This window comes from Trachemys scripta, chromosome 17 (assembly GCF_013100865.1).
Source record: "Trachemys scripta elegans isolate TJP31775 chromosome 17, CAS_Tse_1.0, whole genome shotgun sequence".
Taxonomy (NCBI): Eukaryota; Metazoa; Chordata; order Testudines; family Emydidae; genus Trachemys; species Trachemys scripta.
Window position 1 is genome coordinate 6,426,059 of NC_048314.1, and position 25,504 is coordinate 6,451,562.

General features: G+C 48.8%; 1 protein-coding gene across 2 annotated transcripts in view; it reads left to right on the forward strand.

Moving 5' to 3' along the window:
* The window catches only part of UAP1L1 (UDP-N-acetylglucosamine pyrophosphorylase 1 like 1), a 26,602-nt gene extending 1,169 nt beyond the window's left edge, over positions 1-25,433 (forward strand). Inside the window, exons 2-9 of one of the 2 annotated variants that reach the window (XM_034793809.1) lie at positions 9,565-9,769; positions 12,209-12,384; positions 13,672-13,844; positions 14,700-14,893; positions 16,976-17,116; positions 19,394-19,579; positions 21,176-21,242; positions 23,012-25,433. In XM_034793809.1, the coding sequence (XP_034649700.1) occupies positions 9,565-9,769; positions 12,209-12,384; positions 13,672-13,844; positions 14,700-14,893; positions 16,976-17,116; positions 19,394-19,579; positions 21,176-21,242; positions 23,012-23,098 (1,229 nt within the window). In that variant the 3' untranslated portion in view covers positions 23,099-25,433. The remainder of the gene's footprint in view (positions 1-9,564; positions 9,770-12,208; positions 12,385-13,671; positions 13,845-14,699; positions 14,894-16,975; positions 17,117-19,393; positions 19,580-21,175; positions 21,243-23,011) is intronic. The other variant, XM_034793810.1, reaches the window with a different exon arrangement.
* Positions 25,434-25,504: the final 71 nt, after the last annotated feature.

Below are 25,504 nucleotides of genomic sequence, written 5' to 3' on the forward strand. Positions count from 1 at the left end.
CACCTTATAGACTAACAGACGAATTGGAGCATAAGCTTTCGTGGGTGAATACCCACTTCATTGGATGGGTATTCACCCACGAAAGCTTATGCTCCAATTCGTCTGTTAGTCTATAAGGTGCCACCGGACTCTTTGTCACTTTATTCCACGATGAGAGATCTTTAAGCTATAATGTATCTTAATTAAATCTATCTTTAGATAGGTTTTTTCCTCAAAAAGCATTTTATCAAAAAAATCTGATTTAAACAAAAAATCCAATTTTTAAAACTTTTTTAAAAAAATAATTGATTTTTATCAACCCAGACAGCAAGGTTGATCGCTGGAGCAAGGGAGGGGCCAGGGGTAAACTGCAAGTACATTAGGGCTGGGGAGGGGGTAAACAGGATCCCCCCTGCCCACATAGAGTGGGTACCTACCTTCTCCCTGGTTCTAGCCCATTCTCTTAGTCTCTCTCTGCACTGAGCTGCCCCTCCTCCAGTGTGACGAAGTGGGGATGTTCTTAATGTTTTCTCTGAATACTGTGTGGGTGCCTCAGTTTCCCCTATGCATTTCTTAAGTATCCTGGTGATGGGATAAGGGGGTGTGATTATTGCAGAGCCCTAGGCAGGTGTGATGCTGTCTGCACAGAGAATGGCTGACACCCTGTCGCCTGGCAACTGATGGCTTGGGCCCCTCCCCTGCAAGGTGCCAACTGATGGTGTTGGAGAACAAAGATCATTTTTAAAAGTGAGAGGGCTAAGTCTTAAGCAGTGGGCCGGGGGGGGGGGGGGGAAGAAAGGGGTGGGTGGGCTAGGGAGTGGAGAGGAGCTAGTACTCAGGGCCATGTCTGCTGTACTGCCCAGGTAGGTTGGAGACTGTGGGGATTAGTCGACATAGTATCCCCAGCCCAGGTGACGTGACAGCCAGCGGTGGATTTAGAGTTAGTGGGGGCCCCCTAGCCCTGTGCTTAGCTTCATTTTTGGGGCCCCTCCTTGGGACCCAGCCAAGAAAAAGAACATTCTCTCTTATCTCCCCCTCCCCATCCCCGTTTTTCATTCTTTTTTTCTTCCTCCTCCTCCTATAAGTAAGAGTAAGTAAATGAAAATAAAGTGAGGTACCTTGATTGTTTTTGTAGTCTAACTTATTTTTCCACAGACCTCTTGAAAATCGCTGAGGGTCTCGGTAGACCACTTAATGATCTTTCCAAATATTGTTTGTACCATTAGCTAACTATTGTAAAGCGCTTTGGATAAGAACGCTTTATAAAAAGGAAAAAAAGTTGGGGTGTGGGGTCTGGCCAAGGCTGAGGGTGTGGAAGCGGGCTCAGGGCTGGGGGTGCAGGGTCTGGGAGGGAGTTAGGGTACAGGAGCGGGCTGGGGGTTGGGATGTGGGGTCTGGCCAGGAGTTAGGATGCAGGAGGGGGCTCAGGGTTGGGGCAGGAGGTTGGGGTGTGGAGCGCTTACCTGGAGCAGCTCCTGTTTGGTGTGAGGGGTGCAGGTGGGAATGTGTGTGTGTGTGTGCAGGAGCTCCCGTTTGGTGCGAGGGGTGGGTGTGTGGATGGGGGGGGAGTGCAGGAGTCAGGGCTGGGGTTGTGGGGCCGTGTGAGGGGAGTGCAGGAGTCAGGGCTGGGGGTGTGAGCTGGGGTCGTGGGGGTGCTCCCAGCCCCCTGCCCTGAGTGGCTCACAGCAGGGGGCTGGAGGGGGGTATGCCTCGATTCCACCCCCTTCCCCAAGGCCCTGCCCCCACCTCGTCTCTGCCTCCTCCACCGAGCGGTGAGCATGCTGTGGCCCCGCTCCTCCCCCTCCCTCGCGCCGGCAAACAGCTGTTCAGCGGCAGGGGAAGCACTGGGAGGGGGAGGGGCGGGAACACAGCACGCTCAGGGGAAGAGGCGGGGGAGGGGGGAGCTTGGCTGCCGGTGGAGCCTGCCCTGCAGCAGGAGCCCTAAGAGCCGGAGCGGTGGGCGGGGGGTGGAGAAGAGCGGGCCGGGGCCCCTTTACAGCGTAGGCCTGGCACCATGGCAAACCCGGTACAGGTCTTACCCATTCCCCTAGGCTCAGCCGCATACCCAGAGCTCTGCTACTTCTTACCTTGCTGGGGCTGATGCTGGTGGACTTGGGTCCTTCCTTCCCCTCCCTCTGGGCCTGGTTACTCCTCTGAATCCCGCTGGGTTTTATGTACAGGAGTCCAGTCACTGGCACCCCCCACACCCCTTTTGCAGAGGGGAAGGTGAAAATAAGACAGAAAATATATTGCTTCTATATAAATCCATGGTACTCCTGCATCTTGAATACTGCGTCCAGAAGTGGTCACCCCATCTCGAAAAAAGTAAATAGAAAGGGTACAGAAAAGGGCAACAAAAATGATTAGGGGTCTGGAACAGCTGCCGTATGAGGAGAGATTAATAAGACTGGGACTTTTCAGCTTGGAAAAGAGACAACTAAGGGAGGATATGAATGAGACCCAAAAATCATGACTGGTGTGGAGAAAGTAAATAAGGAAGTGTTATTTATTCCTCATAACACAAGAACTAGGGGTCACCAACATGGGCGTCAGCTTTATATAATTTTTGTTGGTGCCCAGAACGGGTCCAAGCAGAGCCGTCCTGTCCATAGGACAGACCGGAGCAACCGCCCCGGGCCCTGCGCTTTGGGGGGCCCCGCGCTTCAGGGGGACGTGGGGTCCAGGACAGGCTTCTGGAGTTCCAAGCTGGCAGGGAAAATGGGCTCAAGGGTAAATTCAGCACGTCCGGTGACAGATTCAGTCACAGAGACCCCCTTGGGACTGACACACCCGGCCCCAGCCCACCTGGACCTGCCGGCTCCCAGCGTCACTCGGGGGAGGGGGCGGAAGCTGGAAAGAGGAGGGGCAGGCGCTTGGGGGAAGAGATGGAATGGGGTGGGGAGGGGGCGGGCTGGGGCCGGGTTGCTCCCTGCTGCTGGTGCCAGGCCCCCTGCTTGCCCCCAAGGCCGCCCTGGACCCCATGTCCCCCTGAAGCACTGGGCCCCCCAATGCACGGTAAGCCCAAACATTGGTGGAGCTGGGCCCACGTTCTTAAATATTGGTGGCGCACGGGCACCACGGGCCCATATAGCTCTGGATTCTGCTTTCAGTGGGGAGCCGATGCTGAGGTCAATGGCAAAACTTCCAATGAATTCAAGGGGAGCAGGATAAAGCCCTGTGCTGCTTCAGTACCTCTTAGAATGCAGCCATCCGATTCATAGATTAGGGTTGGAAGAGACCTCAGGAGGTCATCTAGTCCAACCCCCTGCTCAGAGCAGGACCAATCCCCAACTAAATCATCCCAGCCAGGGCTTTGTCAAGCCTGACCTTAAAAACCTCTAAGGAAGGAGATGCCACCTCCTCCCTAGGTAACCCATTCCAGTGCTTCACCACGCTCCTAGTGAAATAATGTTTCCTAATATCCAACCTAAACCTCCCCAACTGCAACTTGAGACCATTGCTCCTTGTTCTGTCATCTGCCACCACTGAGAACAGTCTAGATCAGGGGTCGGCAACCTTTCAGAAGTGGTGTTCCGAGTCTTCATTTATTCACTTTAATTTAAGGTTTCGCGTGCTGGTAATACATTTTAACGTTTTTTAGAAGGTCTTTCTCTATAAGTCTGTATTATATAACTAAACTATTGTTGTATGTAAAGTAAACAAGGTTTTCAAAATGTTTAAGGAGCTTCATTTAAAATGAAGTTAAAATGCTGATCTTACGCCGCCAGCCTGCTCAGCCCGCTGCCAGCCTGGGGTTCTGTTCACCTAGCCGGCAGCGGGCTGAGCGGGGCCTGTGGCCGGGACGCCGGCTGGCAAGGGGCTGGCAGCCACGACACCAGACCTGGGGGAGGGGTCAGGGCAGAGGGCTGGGGGTATGTGGGGGGTGCAGGGCAGAAGGCTGGAGGTGTGTGGGGGTTCAGAGGTCAGGGCAGAGGGAAGTGGGTGTGGGGGGGTCAGGGCAGAGGGCTAGGGGTGTGGGGGGGTGCAGGGCAGAAGGCTGGGTGTATGTGGGGGTTCAGGCGTCAGGGCAGAGGGCTGGGTGTGTGGGGGGGTGCAGGGCTGAAGCCTGGGTGTGGGGTGGAGTTCAGGGGTCAGGGCAGAGGGCTGGGTGTGTGTGGAGGTGCAGGGCAGAAGGCTGAGGGTGTGGGGGGCGGTTCAGGGGCCAGGGCAGAGCGCTGGGGTGCTCGGCTCGTGGGGGTGCTCCCAGCCCCCTGCCCTGAGTGGCTCAAGGCAGGGGGCTGGGAGGGATATGCGCTGTTCCACCCCCTTCCCCAAGGCCCATCCCTACCTCTTCTCTGCCTCCTACGGAGCAGCAAGCAGGCTGCCACTCCTCCCCCTCCCCCTCACAAGGGCCATCAGCTGATCAGAGCAGGGAAGGAGAGGAGGAGGGGCAGGAAAGCACCACGCTGGGGAAGAAGCAGGGGATGGGGGAAGCTTGGCTGCTGCAGGACCAAGCCTCTGCCTCCTATCCCCGCAGGGGAGAGCGGTGGGCGTGGGGGCTGAGTGGGGCTGGGGGCCAGGACTGAGGCAGGCAGCAGCGTGCCACTCAAAATCGGTTTGCGTGCCGTAGGTTGCCGATCCCTGGTCTAGATCCATCCCCTTTGGAGCCCCATTTCAGGAAGTTGAAGGCTGCTATCAAATACCCCCTCACTCTTCTCTTCTGCACACTAAATAACTCCAGTTCCCTCAGCCTCTCCTCATAAGTCATGTGCCCCAGCCCCCCAATCATTTCCATTGCCCTCCGCTCGACTCTCTCCAATTTGTCCATATCCCTTCTGTAGTGGGGGCCCCAAAACTGGACACAGTACTCCAGATGAGGCCTCACCAGTGCCGAATAGAGGGGAATAATCACGTCCCTCGATCTGCTGGCAATGCTCCTACGAATGCAGCCCAATATGCTGTTGGCCTTCTTGGCAACAAGGGCACACTGCTGATTCATATCCAGCTTCTCGTCCACTGTCTATTCTGCGTCAGCAGCACCATTTTGCTGCGTTTCTAGGAGGGGAGTGAAGAATACCTTGGTTGTTATTTATGGGTATTACGGTAGTGCCCGGGAGTCCTAGTCATGAAGCAGGACCCCATTGTGCTAGGCGCTCTACAGACCCAGAACAAGACGGTCCCTGCCCCAAGGAGCTGACAGTCTGAGTATAAGACAAGAGATGGATAAGATGGGGGCGCACAAGGAGACAATATTGATCAATGATGGAAGGAATTTGTGAAGGCAAAATGTAAATACTTGAGCTGGAATTGAACCAGCGGCTGGGGCTAAACGTGCTGCTTCTCCGCTTGGAGGTGTTATCTTAGCAACCTTCCTGCATAGAATAATCCTGCCGAGGTGTGCAAATGTACAGCTCAGTTTTGCTAAAGGTTTAGATTAGCCGATGTTCAGTGCAAGGCACTATGGGAGCAGGGGCAGAACGCTGTGGATGCAGCCCTTTGCCGCCTCAAATGCTCATTGAACTGGCCTAGTTTGATGCCAGCTCCCGTGTGAAAGGAGATATGCTTCTTTATGCACTGCTGTTCCCGTAGTTACTCTTCTCACTCGGGTATCGGTAAGCTAGACCCATGCAGCAAGCTGTGCCGCTATATGTGCCAGACGCTCGCTCACATCATAAAGAGAATAATCGCTGCTGGAGGAAAACCATGTTGAGAGCCAATTAGATGCGCACAGGGAGTTTTCTACCTATATTTGATAAATATACGTCCATTTTCTTTAACGTCCCTGTTAGGCTACACCTGCGAGAGTTTCTTACACTGTTGTTCTATGGCATTTGTTCAGTCATTGCACGGACATCCCTTCAGCGTTATGGCACTGACTTTTGCAGCCCATCTTGGCCTTGCATTGAGGCTCCAAGCCTGAGTCCATCTGCTATTGTTTTTTAATTTGTTTGCAGATAATTAGGCTGACAAATCCAACCAAGATCTTAAACACAAGAGTGCTAACATAGGGAAGGGCGCTCTCTGCTTGCTTAGCATTTGGTACTGTTCCCATGCACCATCTGTTTGTCTTGCTGTAATCAAGCCTTATGCTTTATCTTGTTCTCTCCAGAAGAGTGATGGGCAAAACTCAATGAACTGGCCAGCCTAGGGCCTTTACCTTTCTGATCATCGCTGCACCAGCATTGCAAGGCCTTGTCCACACGCACAAATTGTGGTGCTTTAACTGTACTGGTACAGTTAAGTGGTACACACATCCCCGTCCCCCAGTGTGGATGTAGCTATTCTGGTATAAAGGTACTTATACCAGTATAGTTTATTCCTGTAAGGGAAGGGAGAAAAATTATACTGTGGTAAAGGATCTTTTTATGGGTATAACTGCATCCACACAAGGGCTTGTAGCAATTAATTATTTTGGTTAACTACTGAAATAGTTAAATTGGTACAAAAACTGAGTGTAGACCAGGCCTAAGGATCTACTTCCAATTTCTGGGAATGATCTCCCTTCCCCCACAGACTTTGTTTTCAACGCTGACCTCTTTGTTCATTTTAAAGCCATCACCCAACCCCAAGTGGCCACACAGTATTTCATGATTTTTGCCTGCAGTTGAACCTGGTCAGCTTGTGTCTAGAACTGTGCGTAGCAGAGTCCAGTGTTGATTGTCATGCTCACGACCATGAGTGCCTGCCTCAGGACAGACTGTCAGAAGCAGGGCGGACACCCCAAACTGCTGGTGTGTTTTATAATTAGATTTCACCATGCCAGTACCCAAATGTGAACTCCTAGATCACTAAAACAGTGTTACCATGTAGTCACAGGCAGTCTCCAGTCTATCTTGCCACCCAGCAAATTGGACTCCGTGATACATGGTCACTTATACCAAAAATCATAAATATTCCAGGTTACTCCCAGTCCCAAGAGACCAGTCACTCACCCAGGTAGAGCCATATTCTAGATCTCCCACCAAAGACGATGCTGGCAGCCAATTTTATAGAAAACTAACTATAGGTTTATTAGCTAAGAAAAAGAAATGAGAGTTATTGAGAGGTAAAATATATATACAGGTGAGTCACAGTCTATAATTCCAAAGGCAAAGATGTAATAAATTGCCTGTTTCCCAAAGTCTTTTCAGGGTACCCAAATTGTCTCTGCTTTGCATCCGGTACCCACCTCTGTAAGAGTCCAAACAGGATCTTTCCCTGAATCCTGCTTATATATTTTCTTCTCAGAGAAAACAAGCTGACAGGGTCACCATCCAGGTGGGCTCTTTCTTTGATTGGTGGCCAGAGAGGAGTCTTAGATTTCTGGCCATCATACACAATGATCATTTGCCTTCAAATGTGCACAGATTAGCACTTTTCTGCTAAAGTTCTTCATCTGCATTACACAAGTCGTCTTTCTCATTTGATCAGTTATTTAGTTACAGAGGTATACAAAATGTGAATGTTTACCATTACATTAGAACAGGATAAGATAAGTGAGATCAATGCATGTAACATCCTATTAATTTTCATGAAGTTTAAACACCAAGTACGTTCTATGCAATTAATAACCACTTTAATCTATACTAATACACAAGTGAATTGGCCTGGGGCTTTGGCATGAGCTAGCACCTGGTCTGCCAGCATCACAGTGGCCACACAGTATTTCATGAGTTTTGCCGGCAATTAAAGCTGGTTGGCTTGTGACTAGAGATTTGCACTAGTCAGTATCACATCCCTTCTTTTCTGAGAGGGACATAAGAAGTTTAAGTAAAAGAGCATCCCGTTCTAGAGGAGGTTAGTGGAGAATGAGTGCAGGAGAAGCGTGCATGTGTTCAGAGCTAAAAATCCCCAAAGCAGGAACCTTATTTACATAGCTCATCTGCTCTTTTCACTTGGGTCTAGCCTTCGGTTTGCCGAGCTTAGCTGTTGTACAGAGCACGCAGTCCGAAAGAGCACAGCTGGCAATACCTCAGCACGCAACGGGCGGGTGAAAAACAGAGGGGAGGGCAGGCCAGCTGAGAGCGGAACAAGGACCTTTCATTTTCAGACCTGGCGTTTCTTTGCATTTATGTCAGGCTCTGTCAGCCTCAATGAATTCTTATACACCCACCTCCGCTCAGGTTGGAAACTCCTTTTTACACATTGGCAAAGGGAGGCACTTGCCCGGTGAAAGTCAAGTGAGGATAAATAACCATTGGAATAACTTACCAAGGGTTGTGGTGGATTCTCCATCACTGGCGATTTTTAAGCCCAGATGGGCTCTTTTCCTAAAAGAGAAGCTGTAGTTCAAACAGGAATTAATTCAGCAAAATCCTCTGGCCTGTGTTCCCCAGAGTGTATGAGCACCACGTCCCTTCCAGCCTTGAAATCTGGGACAGTGGGTCACTGTGGCTCAGAGAGGAAGTGGGGGAGAGAACTGCTCAGAGAGCGGCCTCGAAGGAAGAAGATGAAAGTGGGTAGCAGCAAGGAGGGATCCATAAGAGGGGAGCCTGCTGAGCATTGTACAAAGGCCCCATCATTCCCATTTTCTGCTCCAGTGGGGAAATGGGTTTTCTTAACTTCCGTACTGTTCCATTCGGAGTTTAACTTCGCGTAAACGCTCAAAGCGATTGGACCTTATTATGGGCTGTTGTACAGTTTTTGCTTAATTGCGGTCTGGAAAGGTGATCTGTGTGCCGAGATGTGTCTTCTCACCCTTGGGGTGGTGTCCCTTTAAGTGCAGTGTGCTGAACAGTGACACCATGGTAGGCAATTACAGTGTTGTGTAATTAGCTTTCTTAAGTGCTATTGTATTGGCATTACTAGCTATTGTGGAAGTGGTAATATCCCCCTCTGCCTGAATATATCACCATGGTGGATCTGAGCCTTCTAACCTGGCAGCAAAGTCATAGCCAATGGGCCCAGTGCATCTTTCATGTACAGTAACACCACTGACACCAGCGAGGGGTTTTGTCCGTTGCTTTTACTGTTGGAAGCTGAATCTTTGCTTTGTGTTGTGATGCTGGCCAAGATGAGATAATGTCAAGACAGCCACAGGTCTTTTCCTTCTGATCACGAATTTGGAGAGTGGGTTGCTTTTCTTCAGGTTTAAAGTGGTCAGGAAAAAAATGGCTCCTTATTCAGTGTGTCTGTTCGCTGTGTGTTGGCGTCAAAAGCAAGATGTTACTCTTTGTACTTTGCAGAGCTGATAGAGCACAGCAATACACTGGGCTTTCCCCCTTTCTCCTGCAGAGTTCAGCGTTTGCCACAAGGGGGCACCTTGCATTTGATTCCTATTGGGTGTTACCCATTTGTGGTAACTTGCAGACAGCACCCCAAGAAGAAAAGCGCTTTACCATACTTGTACAAATGTCAGCACTAACTAGAGGTTCATGCTTTAAGATCAGGAAGTCAGAGGTTCAGTCCATGCCGTTGGCGACCCACCAACGGTTGTGGCGTTACACGGAACCTTTGAGAACTTGCTTAACTTCTCCGTACCTCAATATCCTGACCTAAAAATGGGGAGAATGGTACATCCCTATCACATGGAGATGGTGAAGCTTAATTCTCGTCTGTACAGCGCTGTGCCCCTACAGAGGTGCACGGAGCACTTGTTCTTTTTGTTTGCTGATCCGTCCATTTCCTTCCCCTTGTTTTCTCTCGTGGGGCTTCTGTCCCAAGCAGGTTTCCGTCAGATCTCACAGAGCAAAGTGGCGGTGCTGCTCCTGGCTGGAGGGCAAGGGACCCGCCTGGGCGTGGCCTATCCCAAGGGGATGTACCGCGTGGGGCTGCCCAGTGGGAAGACCCTGTATCAGATCCAGGCAGAAAGAATCCGCAAACTGGAGCAGCTTGCCGGCAAGAAATACAGCACGACATGTACCATCCCATGGTAGGTAGCATGACATTGAGTATACATGGTACAGCAGAAACAGAAAGCCATTTGGGCATCCATTACCTGAGAAACACAGTGCTTGAAATCTGAGAAAGGTGGATCCTTCAGCCAATGAGATTGAGGTCTCTGGGAACTAACTATAGGTGAGAATCCTGCTTAACAAAGCTTGTAACTTGCTGAAGTTTTAGTCTGTAGAAAGCGTGTTTGGCTTGTCACCTTTCATATCTCTTTCACTCCGACTTGAAATCACTTGCACCTATGGCTGTTGTTAGTAAACTTTATTCTTGTTTTATCACAAAACCATCTCAGTCCCCTTTTAGTGAAGTGCGGGTCTTCAGCTAACCAGCTCATGTGTGCTCTCTCCTTTCGGAGGTAGCAAACTTCTGTGAGTGTCGGGTGAGAGGGACTGACTGCTGCAGAAGGACATATCTGGGGAGCTCGGGAATTGGGGTTCACTGATTGTTACCGCAAGGCCAGTTTGAACTGGCAGAGTCCTGAAGGGTTTGCTGGCAAGACAGACACAACAAAGCTCACTCTTGCTGAAGCTGAGTGGCAATACGGTAGCTCCCAGTTTGGGGTGACCCGAGCAAGTCGTCGCACAACCGTGAAAAGAGCAACCCTAAATAGGACACAGCCAAAGATGGGAGCCTTGAAATGCCACCTACTTTAAAGGTGGTTTATTTACAACTGGACTCGTGATCCCATGACTGCCACTGGCTTATTTCCTTTTCCAAAACCTCAAGGTTTCAAAACAGTCTAAATGTGCAACATGCAAAAAGATAATTGTGTTGGTGGGTGGGGGAGAGAGAGAGAGAGAGAGAGCACTGACTGTGCAATTCTTGGAACAAGTTGTTGCTAGCAGTTCGTCCTTAAAATAAAAGCAGGGTTCTTGTCACTGTCACCTCCCTGCGTGGTCACAGGCAAAGCAGAGGCACAAAAACGTCCCTGAGCTGTAATCCAGGTGCTGCCTAAACACCATGGTGCTGTAGGTTGCTCTGCCGTAGAACTAATGCCATATTAGTGGAAGTATATCTCACACTGTGTGTATTGGACCGGATCGGTGAGCGCTTGCGGCTCCAGCATCTCTGGAAATCAGGCCCGTTATTCTTAGAATGTAAAATCTAAGTGGATCATATCTGGCGTTTGCCTGGTGCTCTGTTCATTATGAAGGAGATAGTTGGAAAATGCAGTGGACCAAACCTGGAGGCCAGTTTATGCTGCAGTCAGGGAGAGGTAAGCCCCATGTACGTATGGACATTGGGCTGACCAGTGCTGGGGTGGCTGGTCTGCTATGCAGGAAGGAGACCCCTGTAGGATAGTAGTGGGAGTTGCAGAGCTTCTTAGGGGGGAACTCAGGAAAATGAGCACTCAGCGTCCTTGTATTAAGGAAGAAAAGAAAATTAAAGGGAGGGGAAGATAAGGGAGGGGGAGGAGAAAGAAGGCGAGAGAGGAATAAAGAAACGGGGGGCGGGGAACCCACACACACAGCTGTGAGGTTGGAAAATATTGCTGTATTTCTCTGGCAGTAAAGAGGCACTGGAAAGCTTTGATTCAAGCTACTGAAAATTCATCACTGGCCCATAAGACCTGGCACAGCGCAAAACCCACTTTGACCCCTTCTTCCTCCCTTTCATGAGATCCGTTTGATAAGGCAAAGAGGGGTTTTTGGTCGCTTACCTCAGGTGCTAACTGACCCTCTAACGCACGGGAGTCCAACTCGTTTTTGGACAGGGGCATGTTTAACTATGGTCAAAGTATAAATTCAGGCCTATACTATTCCTTGTAGAGATCCTAGAGAATTGACCAGAAATGGAATCTCTCTGTAGAAGTTTAAGATCAGTAGCAGAGAGATCATTCTTTATGAAATGCTGTGGGTTATTTTAAAGTCCGTATAGATTACATCTTTATTAAGTTTGGTCTATAGCAGGGGTGGCTAACCTGTGGCTCCGGAGCCACATGCAGCTCTTCAGAAGTTAATATGCGGCTGCTTGTATAGGCACCGACTCCGGGGCTGGAGCTACAGGCGCCAACTTTCCAATGTGCCGGGGGGGTGCTCACTGCTCAACCCCTGGCTCTGCCCCAGACCCTGCCCACACTCCACCCCTTCCCGCCCCCTCCCGAGCCTGCCGTGCCCTCACTCCTTCCCCCTCCTCCCCCCGAGCCTCCTGCACGCCGCAAAATAGCTGATCAGGAGGTGCAGGGAAGGAGGGGGAGGCGCTGATCGGCGGAGGTGCTGGGGAAGGGGATAGCTGATGAGGGGCTGCTGACGTATTACTGTGGCTCTTTGGCAATGTACATTGGTAAATTCTGGCTCCTTCTCAGGCTCAGGTTGGCCATCCCTGGTCTATAGGGTTTTTCTGTAAGGGTATATTGTGTGTGTGCGTGTGCATGTGCACTGCATTTCATCCTGACTGTTCAGCTTCTGTTCTCCCGTAGGTACATCATGACAAGCGAGTTTACATTGGGGCCAACAGAGAGGTTCTTCATAGAACACGATTACTTTGACCTGGATAAGACCAATGTGATCATGTTTGAGCAGAGGATGCTGCCAGCTGTAACGTTTGATGGGAAAGCCATCTTGGAACAGAAGGGGAAAGTTGCCATGGCACCAGGTACCCTGCGGTTTGCGCATGATAGTCACAGGAGGGGAGTGTGTGTTGAAATTCAGCCCCTCTCTTGGGCACACAGGGGACTCCCTGCTGCTCCGTATATTAATGCTCCTGATTAGCTTCGCCCTGGGGGTTCAGATAAATGCATGCGGTAAACGTTCCGAGCGTGATGATCTCACTGCGCTGGGAGTTCGCCCACATCGCAGACCCTTTAGCACAGTCTGGGAATATTGACCGGACTGGAAGAGCAGGGGCTGGTGCAAGGCAGGGATGAGGCGCACTGGCAGAGCTGTATGTGTGCGGGATGAGAATGGAGGAGAGGCAGGATTATAACAGAAGTGCTGCATGTCAGGACTGAAGGCCATCAGCAGAGCAGTGTATGGGCTGCTGGGCCATCCCCCGCCTGTGCTGTGCCGGGCTCCAGTCAGTGCTATCGATTCGGCTGCGAACCCCAGAGAGAAATGCTGTCAGGCTGGGGAGTGATCACGTGGCTGGGAAACGTGTTTGTTTTCTAGCAAAGGAAAATTCCGGCAAAGTCTAACTATCACCTTAAAACACACAGTGGCCTCCTGCGCCCAGCTTGTGCGTGATTAAAAGAAGCAGCAAATCCGGGGAAGTGATGTGCCAAGCCTGTGTTGCTGCAGGGGTATCTCCTGCAATGCTGAGTTTAGCGCTGGCTTCCCCGGGAGCTCTTTGGAGCGCTGTAAAGGTTGTAGCCAAGTGAGGATGATCCACTTGATGTGTCTGTTGCATAAGTGTTCAAGGTGCCTCGTACAAAAAACAACACAGTTAAAGGGAAAATCCGACTGTTCTTTAACACTACTGTAAAAAGACAGCAGGCCAAAACCACACCAATTTTTTTTAAAGCTGTATTTTAACTGTGGCTAAGTCTGAAGCTTTGGAAGACAAGGGGTGTGTCTCATTTCTCCGCCTCTGTTTAATTCTTTTGTGGCACTTGCCTCCAAAGATCTCAAAGCACTTCACAAATGTCAGTGAACAAAGCTCCGAAACCCCTCTAGTAGCTTAGGTCAGCGTCACTATCCCCATTTTACAGATGGGGAAACTGAGGCACTATAGTGAACTGACTTGCCCAAGGTCATGTAGTTTGTCCGGGGCAAAGCCAGAAGTAAAATGCATCCGAGATGACTCCCAGTCCTGTGCTTTAACCACTAGAAAAACCCTCCTTGTTATAGATTGTTCAGGGCATGTGGAGTCTGCAGTCAGTCAACGCGTGGTTTGAGTGGCTGGACATTTAAGGAAATGGGGCCCCCTCTTTCTTTTGCATTCCAGATGGCAACGGCGGCTTATATCGTGCTCTAGTTGACAACAAGATCTTGGATGACATGGAGCGGCGCGGTATCCAGTATATCCATGTCTACTGTGTGGACAATATCCTCGTCAAAATGGCTGATCCCGTCTTCATCGGCTTCTGCGTGTCTAAAGGGGCAGACTGCGGTGCTAAGGTGAGGTGATGCTGACGTTGAACCACTCCCCCAGCGTGCCTGTTCATGCATACCAAGGCTCTGGGGTGTGTACCACGGCTCAGCAGGGTTCAGGTGACACCTGTCCATGCAGCTTCCATCTTGATCCCACCGGGAGAGCTGCACCAGTGGTGAATCTTGCATCCAGTTTGTACCATTGTGGGTGCAGATATAAAGCCCTGTGCCCTTTCCATAAGGTGCCATGGCAATCACGTGCAGATTATTTTATGGGCTTCATCAAATTGCACGGGAAATTACAACCTGAAATTGTTTCTTTTCTAACTCCCTGCTCTTCCTTCAGAGATCCTTCAGAGACCAGGGGCTTGTGTACACTGGGTTGTCTTTTACAAATAGACCAGACTAGATGCTCCCGTAGTGGGGAGTTAGATGGAGCAAAGCTAGCATGTTTTTGTGACAGTACAGCAGCAGGCCCTTGGCACTTTATTGAAAGAGATTTGGGCAGCATGCAATGAAAAGTGTTAACATAGATAAAGATCTTAAAGGAAGTGACTAGAAATATTTTGCATTTCATGTTGGGTCAAATGAAAGGCCCTTGGTAGGAAAAATGTGCCGGAGAATACTCTGTTCTCACTGAGCATTGCTTTTTCTTCCAAATGCTTTGGCTCTTAAACTGGTTGAATACTGTCTAAGAAGCCAGATTCATGAGGGCAAAATGCACCACCAGTGCTGCGATGTCCCCTTTGTTGTGCTGCTATGGCATTTGAAGATCAGCGCTTAGCGTGCAAGTTTTCCCACAGGGTTTGCACTAGCCCCCAGCAATGCCAATGAAATCCCTGCCTCCTGGCTGCTCCCCCATCCTCTGTCTTGTGGCTGCAGGTGGTGGAGAAGGCCTATCCCACAGAGCCTGTCGGGGTAGTGTGCCGTGTGGACGGGGTCTATCAGGTGGTGGAATACAGCGAGATCAGCCTAGAGACTGCCCAGATGCGGAGTCCCGATGGGCGGCTGGTGTACAGTGCCGGCAATATCTGCAATCACTTCTTCACGCTCGGCTTCCTCGAGACAGTGGCACAGTAAGTTCCACTGCACCTGCCAGCTCGCTTTTCAGACTGAAAATATACATGGCAGAAACTATCCTGCCGGCTGTGGTTTCTAGGCTTCTGTTATGGGATAATCTCCCCGCCCCCCCTCCTGTGAAAAACAGGTGTATCCTCTCAAGTCCCCAGCACCTTCTTCTACTCACTGGTTGCCCGCACTGGTGTAACCAAATCACCTTAGTTACATCAGTGCAAAAACTCAGTTTAGCTCAATCTGGTAATTACCGAATTCTGCTAAACGGGGGTAATGGCAGCTTAAACCTGTTCAAGGGCACTTACCTTAGGGATTTGCTCTGGTGTCACTGAATCAATTCCAGATCAAGTCAGTGACGCCGGTGCAAGTTTTCTAGTATAGCCAAGCCCTGAGCCTGTCTCTGACTCTTCTCTTGTGGAGGGTTCCGCCCACTGTTCGGAAGCCAGCCACAAGTGGGGCTGCTCTCCCCTACTGCTCTTCAGTTTGATTTGCCATCTCGTTTGCCGCAGCAGCTCTGGCAGGGGCGCGCTGCAGAGTCAGCTCGTTCCGTCCCCAGAGAGGGGAGCCAAAGCTCCGCTGTGCTCAGAAGCAGTGTGGGCTGATTGAAGAGCAGCTCTGAAGGAGTCCGGTCATGTCAGTCATCTTCGACGGGCAGGATTTTAATCCTGGTGCTGGGGGAAATGGGGGAGGTCTGTGGGCTCATACATGGCTGAAGAGGTTCTCTTAGTAAGATGCGGGGGAGCAAACCTTCATCATTAGAGCATGGGAACCTTGGCTTCCAGAGGCATTGCTATAGGGGGTTGGTGCTGTTGTTTGCGATGCCTGGGAGAGAGGTAATTCAGAGAAAGCAGCTGTCAGTCAGCTTTGAACCATTTCCTACCGCTGAGTACGATCCAGCAATGGGAGTTAATTCTAATGATCTTGTGTTTCATTGGCTGAGTGTGGCCTGCTTCCAGAGAATGCCACCGCACAGCTCTCCAGCAGGACAAGTTTCTTCACCCCATGTACAGTTCAGTCCAGCTCTTAGCTGGTTGGTTTTATTTCCCCCTCCCCCTTTTGTCGTCTCTCTCCCAGTTGTTATTGCAAATTTGTGCTCTCTGATTGCATGTCAGATCTGGGCATTCCTGTAGCCTGGAGTTCCTGAACCTAACAGAATAACTGCCTGATTAGTTTCATATCAGGCCCTGAGCAGGGATGATGGAATCACTGTGGTTACTTCATCTTCTTAAGAAAGTGAACCTACCTGGGCCGACAGGGATTAGGCATGTTTGGGGCTAGACGGAGAGAGAGATCCGCACAGCCCACCAGTGATCTCTGGCAGATTAAGGAGTTGCACCCATGGGTTCCAATGGTTGCATCATAAAGTTAAGGGATGGGGCAGAATTACTGGGCTCTGGCAAGAGTGAGTGTTGCCCCTAGAGTTGGGGAGGGAGGTGTCAAAGGAACCCCTGGGTGCCCCAAAGAGCAATGCTGGCGATTCACTAAGGGGCATTCTTCCCTTGGCCCAGCGCAGTGCTGGGGACACTACGCTGCCGGAGGGCCCCTCTCCTTGGGTGAGATGCAACATTGAGGTTGTTTAATAGGTGGAGACAAATCCAGTGAGCTTTATTTCGTTTCTGTTCAGTCTGGAGTCGGGCAGAGCTTTTATGGAGGTCAGCGGTAGGTTTGTCTGAGTAAGGATCTTTGGCTTTGGCCTGGGCTCACTAAAGAGCCGGTGGAATTAAGGTTCCTGGTCAGATTCCAGCTCTGGCAGTTACTTTTTTAAAAAACTCTTCCTGGAGTTTCAATTGGACACAGAATTCTTCTTCTCTTCCTGCCTACGCGGTTGTGCAGTGTTGGTGGCCCAGAATGGCTGCCACGTTTCCCCACAGAGGTGGCTGAATTTCTGTGGTCAGTGAAGTGATCCTTAGGCACAATTTATTTATCTGTTTGTAAAGAGTTTTAGAATGAATGGCACTCAGTAATCCCGAGGTACGGCTAATAGTAGTAATAAGCGGTCTGCTTCTGAGACCTGAAATTTCCCCTGCCCGTGTTTTGGGTATGAAGTAAATGAACCTGGTTTTCCTCCTCTTTCACCCTGGCAGGAAATTTGAGCCCCAGCTGAAGCAGCATGTAGCCATAAAGAAGGTGCCCTACGTCGACGAGGAGGGAAATCTGGTAAAGCCGCTAAAGCCAAACGGGATAAAGCTGGAGAAGTTTGTGTTTGATGTGTTCCAGTTCTCTAAGTTAGTGGCAGACGTCAATCTTTTCCTTCTCAGTCTTCTCTTTGACTGTAGGTTGCAGCACGCCTTTACGGGTAGCGTGGACTTTGAAAGTGACATTGGGGTGGCTGGCGAAAAGACTGCTACCTCTGCTGGGGTCCCCCAATACTGCGATGGCCCAGGCACGGCCAGCGTCCTATTTCACATGCCCTGTTGGGCGTGCTGTGTTCTGGAGCACATAGCCCCAGCACCTGTGAACCTGGCTTTGAATGTCTGCAAATGAATGACTGCACGCTCCACTGGGTGTTCTCTGGTGGCGTGGGTCTTTGTCTCATACGTGGAACAAGGAAATTCCATGCAAAGCCTACATTTGCTAAATTCTCAGCCATGAGGTTGTAAGCCCATAGAAGTCAGGCCATCCAGAATTGCGGTCCCTGTGGCAACTGTGACTCTGTTAGATTTTGCACACCCATTAAGCCCGGGTATTCAATTAGCACCATATACAGCCGTAACGCACATTATTTAAGGATTGTATGGCCAAGTTACAATTGCTGTTGGAACAATAAATGTTGCCTGACTTTTTAATGCATGTAAAAAATCAGTCTTAATGTAGCATTAATCTGGGGGGAAAGGGAGTTGCACCTAATAGCTCAAGGATCTACCATAATTCTTATTCTAAACTCTGTTTTCCTGGGTCTAGAATTCAGCACTTAATCATAGAATCTCAGGGTTGGAAGGGACCTCAGGAGGTATCTAGTCCAACCCGCTGCTCAAAGCAGGACCAATCCCCAGACAGTTTTTTTACCCAGTTCCCTAAATAACATCCTCAAGGATTGAGCTCACAACCCTGGGTTTAGCAGGCTAATGCTCAAACCACTGAGCTATCCCTCCCCTCCCATTGCTGGAGAGTCACTCCAGGTTGAAATATAAATATAAAGGAATCTCGGCCTGAGTGTGGTGGCTTCTTGTTTTTAGATTTTTAAAGCAATTTCTATTAAAGGGATTTAATTTAGGACCGAGCTCTCCGAAGTTTGATCCAGCTGTTTGCGCCATACAGCTGCTTGCACAGTCCATGGAAATCCTGTTTTTTGGGAGCGTTATTTTTTAATAAACAAGTATCCCTGGAGGGCTGCTGACACAAACAAGTCCGTGTGCACTGCCTAGCCCTACTGAGCAACTCGACAAAAATAACCCACTGTACCATGATGGCAAAATAATTCTGCTCCAAAAACAGATCTGAGTTTCAAGCTGTGAAAGGGCTAATTATAAGCGATGGTTTTTAACTGTGGCAGAATGCATTGACAGATTGAAATGCAAAAATATGCAGGTGTTGCTTTGGGGAGATTCTGTTCGCATTTCCCATTACTGAAAAACAGCTCTTTGTAGGATATGTCTACGCAGCCCACGGCAGCGAGCCTCCCAGCCTGGCTTAATAGACTCAGGCTAGCAGGGCGGGGGCTAGACAGCTGGGCAGACAGCGATTTGATGTTGCCGCTCACGCTGGAGCTCGGACTCTGAATCCTAGGGCAGGGGTGGGCTTTAGTGCCCAACCTCCAGCCTGAGACACCATGTCAAAGCGCTGTCTACACAGCTGCTCTTAGAGCACTAGCATGATCCCCGACCTGGGTTGGGCGGTTCCTTCCACAGTTGTGTAGACACACACTTAATATTCTGCTTGACTGTATTGTGCAAGTGGCTTGTTCGTAACCAGGACTAGCGTTGCTGACCCCATTCCCCTCCTAAGGAAAGAAACCTAGTTTACTATGACAGTTTCTCGGTTTAGAAAAACCGGGCTCGGAGTTCAGTTGGACCTGTTTGTTCATAACAGATTTTCATGTGCAGTGTAGCAGGGCTTACCCAGCCTAGCTTCCGGCCTTACTGCTGCCTCTGTTCCCCCTGCTTGTAACCCACCCTCTGGGCTCACGGTCCCTTATTTATCACCCTTCCAGCTGGGGCTTCCCAGCCAGCAGACTGCTGCACCCTGAAGGAGTCTCTCTCCCCTAGGCCTTCTGCCTGGGAGCTCTGTAGAATTGTCACCTGCTCTCTTCACAACAAACTTCCTGTCCAAACTGCCCTTACGTTCCCCTTTACTCCTGTGCTCCCATCCCATGACCCTTGTATTCATTCACTCTCCACCAGGGAAAGGGGGCTAAGCCTGGCTTCATTCTGCTGGGGCTATGCTACATCAGTGCTACTCAGGGTAAGCCCCCACCCTGTGAAATCTGTAAGTGTCTGTACCATCAAGAGAGGACCCATATTAAGCTTTTTCTCTCTTTCCTGACCCCTCCTCTTCTCTGATAGGAATTTTGTTGCATTTGAAGTTTTGAGGGAAGAGGAGTTCTCCCCGTTAAAAAATGCAGACACAGCCGACACAGACACTCCGACCGCAGCTCGGCGGGCCCTCCTTTCTCAGCATTACCGCTGGGCTCTGAAGGCTGGAGCCAGATTCCTGGATGAAAATGGCAGCAGGATACCAGAGAAACTCAAGTGAGCCCCTCTGTGACATGTTCTGTTGTTTCCCTCCCAGTCGCTACCGAATCTGGGCTGGTTTGTGGCATTTGACGCTGTTGCACGGAATTTGTCACTTCTTGGGGTAGAATTTCCTGCAGAGGTGGGTGTGGTTCTTGTCCTTCACCAGGCCTTTCATTAACATGCCGCTGGAGATCAATGCTGATTACTGCTCCTGCTGCGTTAGTGATCAGAGCTCACGTGTAAGGCTAAGATTTAGTCACGGGTATTTTTAGTAAAAGTCATGGACAGGTCACGGGCAATAAACAAAAATTCACTGCCTGTGACCTATGACTTTTACTATAAATACCCCTGACTAAATCTTAGCTGCACCAGCCCTGCTGCTCTGGGGGGGCGCCGCTGCACTGGGGGAGGGGCCCTGGGGCACCACTGCACTCGGGGGGGGGGGGGAGAGGTCCGGGTCCCGTCCCAGCGGCCACTGCTCTGGGGGACCCCGGGGCCAGCTGCCCAGGGCTGTCAAGCAGCGGCTGGTGCTGCTGACTGCGGGGCTGCCCGAGCGGCTGGCTACGGGGCGGCTCCAGCAGCAGCCGGTGTGGCTGGCCCCGGGGTCAGCCATGCTGGCCACTGCAGCTGCGGAATTTCACAGAGATCGTGGAAAGTCACGGAATCCGTGAGTTCCGCGACCTCTGTAACAAACACGCAGCCTTAATCATGGGAGGTGGAATGAGTTCTGGGTGCAGGTCACAGGGCAGTCAGTGTACGGATACCCTTAATGGGGTCGAGACCCCCATAGGCATTAACTCTGGCAGAAGCTTCTGCTGATGGAACATCCACCGAGGGCTGAGTTTGCAGCAGTGTAGAGTGCCCACAACCGGAGTTATGCCAAGGTTGTGTAGGGGCCCATGCATCCGCAAATGTCAGGGATGCTGTACGGAAAGGGGGCATGGCCAAGGCTGTCAAGGAGAGTACTGAGTCAGTAGTTCACCTCCACACCCCCATGGAGCTCTGGCAGGATTTAAAGCTGACCCCCAGGATAGAAATCCTGACACAGGGAACGTTAGTGGCAATACTGCCTTTGTTGCAGTCATTCTTTCTCTTGGCACTAAGGGCTTAGCCAGCACCGCAGAGGTGTAAGTTACCCGATCTGCACCAGCTGTTCTGAACAGGGTCCCAATACTTCTCATTGTATAGCAGTGTTTTTGTTCTGTTGGGTACTAACATCTGGTTGTCAGCTACTATATAACAATCCCCATTTCAGGTGCTTCCTTTCTCACACTTAATTCACACAAACTTTACCATGGGGGGCGCGGGGGTCTGTTGTTTCATCATCTCATAGTCCAGTAAACCCAGAAGCGGTTAATATTAGTTGAAAAGCACATCGTCAAAATCTGCGTGCATTTGTTTCTTTTGATTTGAAGTAGCCAGGAAACGTTAACTCCTCCTATTTACCCATAATCCAGGTTCAAACTGTCACGGGACCTGGGCTTAATCTCTGAATGTAAACTCTCTCTTGCCCCTTTGGTGTAGCCTGTTCTGTTCTGTGAGCTCTCTCAAGGATGCTAGCATTGTACAGACATATAAAGAGAAAGATTAATCCTGTGTTTTATTCTTTAGTTTATCGGGAACTGAAGATCCTCCTGCTGTGTGTGAGATTTCTCCATTAGTGTCTTATTTTGGAGAGGTGAGTATAATTGTCTCTGCAGATATTTTTAATGGGTGTGTGTGTGTGTGTGTGTGTATTTCCTGTTGAAAAAACAGGTTTCTTCACCTTGCAGTTGCTTGGAAATACGGTAATGGTTAGCTGAAGGGGCCTGAGATTCAGGACCTTTTGCCTTATGTTTTTTGGCTGTGCAACTGACTAACTGTATGGCATTGGTTGCATCCCTTAATCTCTGTGTGTCTCTGTAAAGTGAGATTTGTAATACCTCCCTTCCTTGGGGCTGTGAGACTAAGATAAATGCTTTGAGATCCTCTGACTAAAAGCTTTCTGGATGTGCAAAATTATGATGATTAATAAATTCATCAGGCCAAATCCTCAGATGGGGTAATTCTGCACACGAGTTTACATCAGATAAGTATCTCGCCCATAGTGAGCAAATAATACTTAGCAACAACACTGCTTGGTATACGCTCTGCCTTTTGGAGAGACTGGATTTCAGAAGAAATCTGTGGAGTCTTGCTCCTGAAACTGATAGTTTTTGTAGGACAACCTTTTCTTTTTGGTGGTGGGGAGATTCTCACTTCCCCTCACTACTTACAAAATCATGTGGGAGAGGCTTTCTTTCTGTGTTTCTAGCCAGGGCCTGGTGTGGAAGAAAGGGGAAGCGGCCTAGAATGATATAGCAGCGTGAAGGAGGCAGGCCATGCAGCATACAGCTTTATCTGGGATAAGTAGGATAGGAAATAGCCCCACAAGAGCTACTGATGGGACCCAGAGAGCAGCATGGTGAAACAGACTTTTCTCAGGCCTGGTCTATACTAAGAAGATGGGCTGAGCCAGCTGCATTGCTGAGGGATGCGAAAAATCCACCCCACCCCCCCTTGACGTACCTATGCCAACCTAGCTCCCAGTGTAGACAGTGCAAGGTTGACGGAATTCCTCCATCGACCTAGCTACCACCTCTCAGAGAGGTGGATTACCTACACCTCTGGGAGAAGCCCTCCTGTCAGCATAGGTAGTGTCTACCCTGTGGCATTTAGGGATAGACAAGCTCCTAGAGGGTATTTGTAAACACTTAGGTCTTGTCTTAACAAGGGGGAAAAAAAAGTGTGTTCTTAATTCATGTTAAGTCACGCAGGACAACTAATTTGAGGCAAAATCCTAGCGAAGACAGAGCAGTTTGTAGTTTTACCCCATGTTCACAGGTTGCAGTAAAGGCAGATGTGTCTATGCTGCTGTGGCAACACTGTAATGCTTTTAATGCACTAGTTCACGCAGAGCTAGCACATGTGCGTCGTCTATCCCAGCTGGGAATTACTTGTCTCGGCTACTGTGTAGACATAGCTAAAGACTATGAGGGAGCCTAGGGTTAAACTCTTCCTTCTAACACATGTTAACTACAAACTGCCTTGTCTTCACTAGAATTTTGCCTGGAGTTAGTTACCACGTGTTAACTAACCCACGTTAAGAACACACCTTCCTTCCTCTTGGAGATGCACCCTTGGAGGTCTGTTGCAAGGGGGTTGAGCTGTGCCATTTCCACTGACTTTACTGGGCACTTGGTGGCTAAGCCCCTTTGCATCACTGTGGAAACACAGGGTTCAGCTTTGTAGCATATTGCAGGGGAAGTTGGGGCTGCTTGTCTGTACTTTGTTTCTTTAGACAGAAAATCTTTAGCCTCCTGGGCTGTGAGTCACCCTTCCCCAGTACTAAATGCACTAAAAATAACAACATTAACCAAGTCTGATGTGTTTACAACCTAATTGCATGTTGTTTTCCTATATTTTCAGGGTCTGGAGGCACACATGAGGAGCAAAGCCTTCTATTCGCCCTTTATACTTGATGAAAGCAAAATAGAAATGCTAGAAGATGCCTGAATTAAGTAAAAATAAAAATCTGGCCATCAGCTCTATGCTGGGATCAGACACTGCTAAACCATTGGCTTTGTTATTAATGATAGAGATAATTGATTGGGTAGCAATTAAGCTGACAAATATATAGAGACATACTCTAATTCTGTTTGCTAACTTTAAAGGCAGCATCTTTACCTCAGCATACGTGTAGGTTCAGGTATGAATGAAGTTATATTTGGGCTCTCAGTTACAAACAGATTTTATTTGTGCATTTGAGCTTTTTCCTTTTATTTTAGAAGAGCCATTGGGACCAAGTCCATCTGCTTGGCAGTTTAACGGGTCTAATTCTCCTCTCACTACTTCTTATTCCCACTGACATGATTGGGAGTTGTGTGTGAATATGAAGATTAATCTGACGCCCAATTCTGTAAAGGGCTGATCATGCTCAAGTCCCATTCCACCTTGCAGGATTGGGCCCTTTCTCCTGAATATCTGGTGGTGGTGGTTGTTGTTTTTTACCTAATCCTGCAAAGATCCCAATTCTGCAATCGTTACTGACGAACAGTGCTCACTCAAGGAGCCCAAATGCACAGAATTGGGGCTTACTTCATTGGGGCTCTTGGTGTGAAGAAGTGTTCCTTAACAAAAGGGTTGCAGAATTGGGAATAAAAGGCTTGCATGTCCAGGAGTCCCCTCACCAACAAAATATGAAGGAGATATGCAGGTTAGAGGGATTCTACCTGGCACGCTGCTACATTTTAAGGTGTGATCTAGTCTTTAAAAATCAGTATAAAAATGTTTTTACAACATCCTTCCACTTCTTTTGTCCTGAGGTGAACTTTTTTCCATTTTGGACTTTATCTAAGTGCCTTAAAACAATAATTGGAACAAATCCAGGTGGTAGAGAAAACTATTAAATCCAAAGAGCAAGAACTATTTACTCCCAGCATAAACTATGTAAGCAATAAAACAGCAATAATATGCCTTCACAACCGAGTGGAAGGGTACATGTCCAGTACTCCTGCCTCCCTTGAAGTGTTGTATTCCTCTGATTGTCACAACTTCCTTCTTAAAGTTATCTTTAAATAATGTTTAGTGAAAAGTGCAAGATTGAGAACCTGGGTTAACAGAGCATGGGTAGCAAACTGCACCTCAAGCTTGACCTAGAAGAACCACCTGTAAGGATGAGGTGGAAGTGCCTTCTCCTTGGACGCTGCACTCTGTGACACTGTTGTGCTTTGTGATGTGGAATACTAATCCACTGAAATCTGCACTGAGATCACCAAAGTCATTTCATAGTTATAAAAATATACTGAGAGTCTATTGACCAAATACTGCATTTGCAGATGCAGTTCTACAGGTATCTTCACGGTCAGAAACTTGTCACCCAAAGTCCTTTCTCCCCGCCCCCAATAACAGCCATTTTATAAAGCTAAAGAAAGCAATTGGGGCATATATTTAATTTGGATTCTGATATTTCAGCTGCCCCCAACCAGAAAATTGCTGACCTGTTATTAAACATAAACCTTTTTATAAACTAAAAGTTAGAGTGAATTTTTAAAACTCCTGCCTCTGAACTGTACCCAGAATTTTGGTGAAATATAAAAATAGCCTGTAGAGTGATTGTAATTTATGCACTGGGCGCATAATTTCTTAAGAAAGAATCTAAATTTAGTCTGCCAGATTTGCATGTATGAGTTGTATCTGCACATATGAGTTGCAAATGGCCATTTGCACATGCAGATCACGGATTGCATCCCTAATTACTTCATTAGCATGTCTAACTGGTACCTTAAAGATTGATTGTAAATTTGGCACTTGCCTTTGACAGTTCAGACTATAAACTAAATTGCAGGATTTTCCTGAGGTAATTCTATTGCAGTCAAGTTACTGAATGATAGCTGAAGACAAATCACACAGTATCTCTGTGACTGATGCTTGTTAAGTCAGGCACAGGGTTGGTTATCTTAAACTTCACTGTGCTCAAAGGATACTTTTTTCCTGCAGAGTTCCTCTGCCCAATGAATACATTTTCTTCAGAGCCTGAATTACAGTTCAGCCCAACACACTTTCATCCCATGAACATGTAGCACCTGATACGGGTTTTTATACTGTGTTTTCAAATAGGAGCTGAATGTTCTTTTCCTGGCTCCTAGTGTCTTAAACTGGAACATTAAAACGGATTTGAAGGGAACTCCTTAAATACTAATTATGTGCATCTGTCACGTCTTGGGTTAAAATAATTCTAGCATTTATGATGAATGACACTTTTTACAAAACAAAGGGAGATCACTCTTTTATGTCTCCCAAAGTTTTCTTGATGACGGTTCTATAATAAAGATATCACTATGATTTCTAATAGGTTTTCGTCTGTATTTCTTGCATGTGGGTAATACTCTGGTATTTTGTCCTGGATATCATTGATGTTGT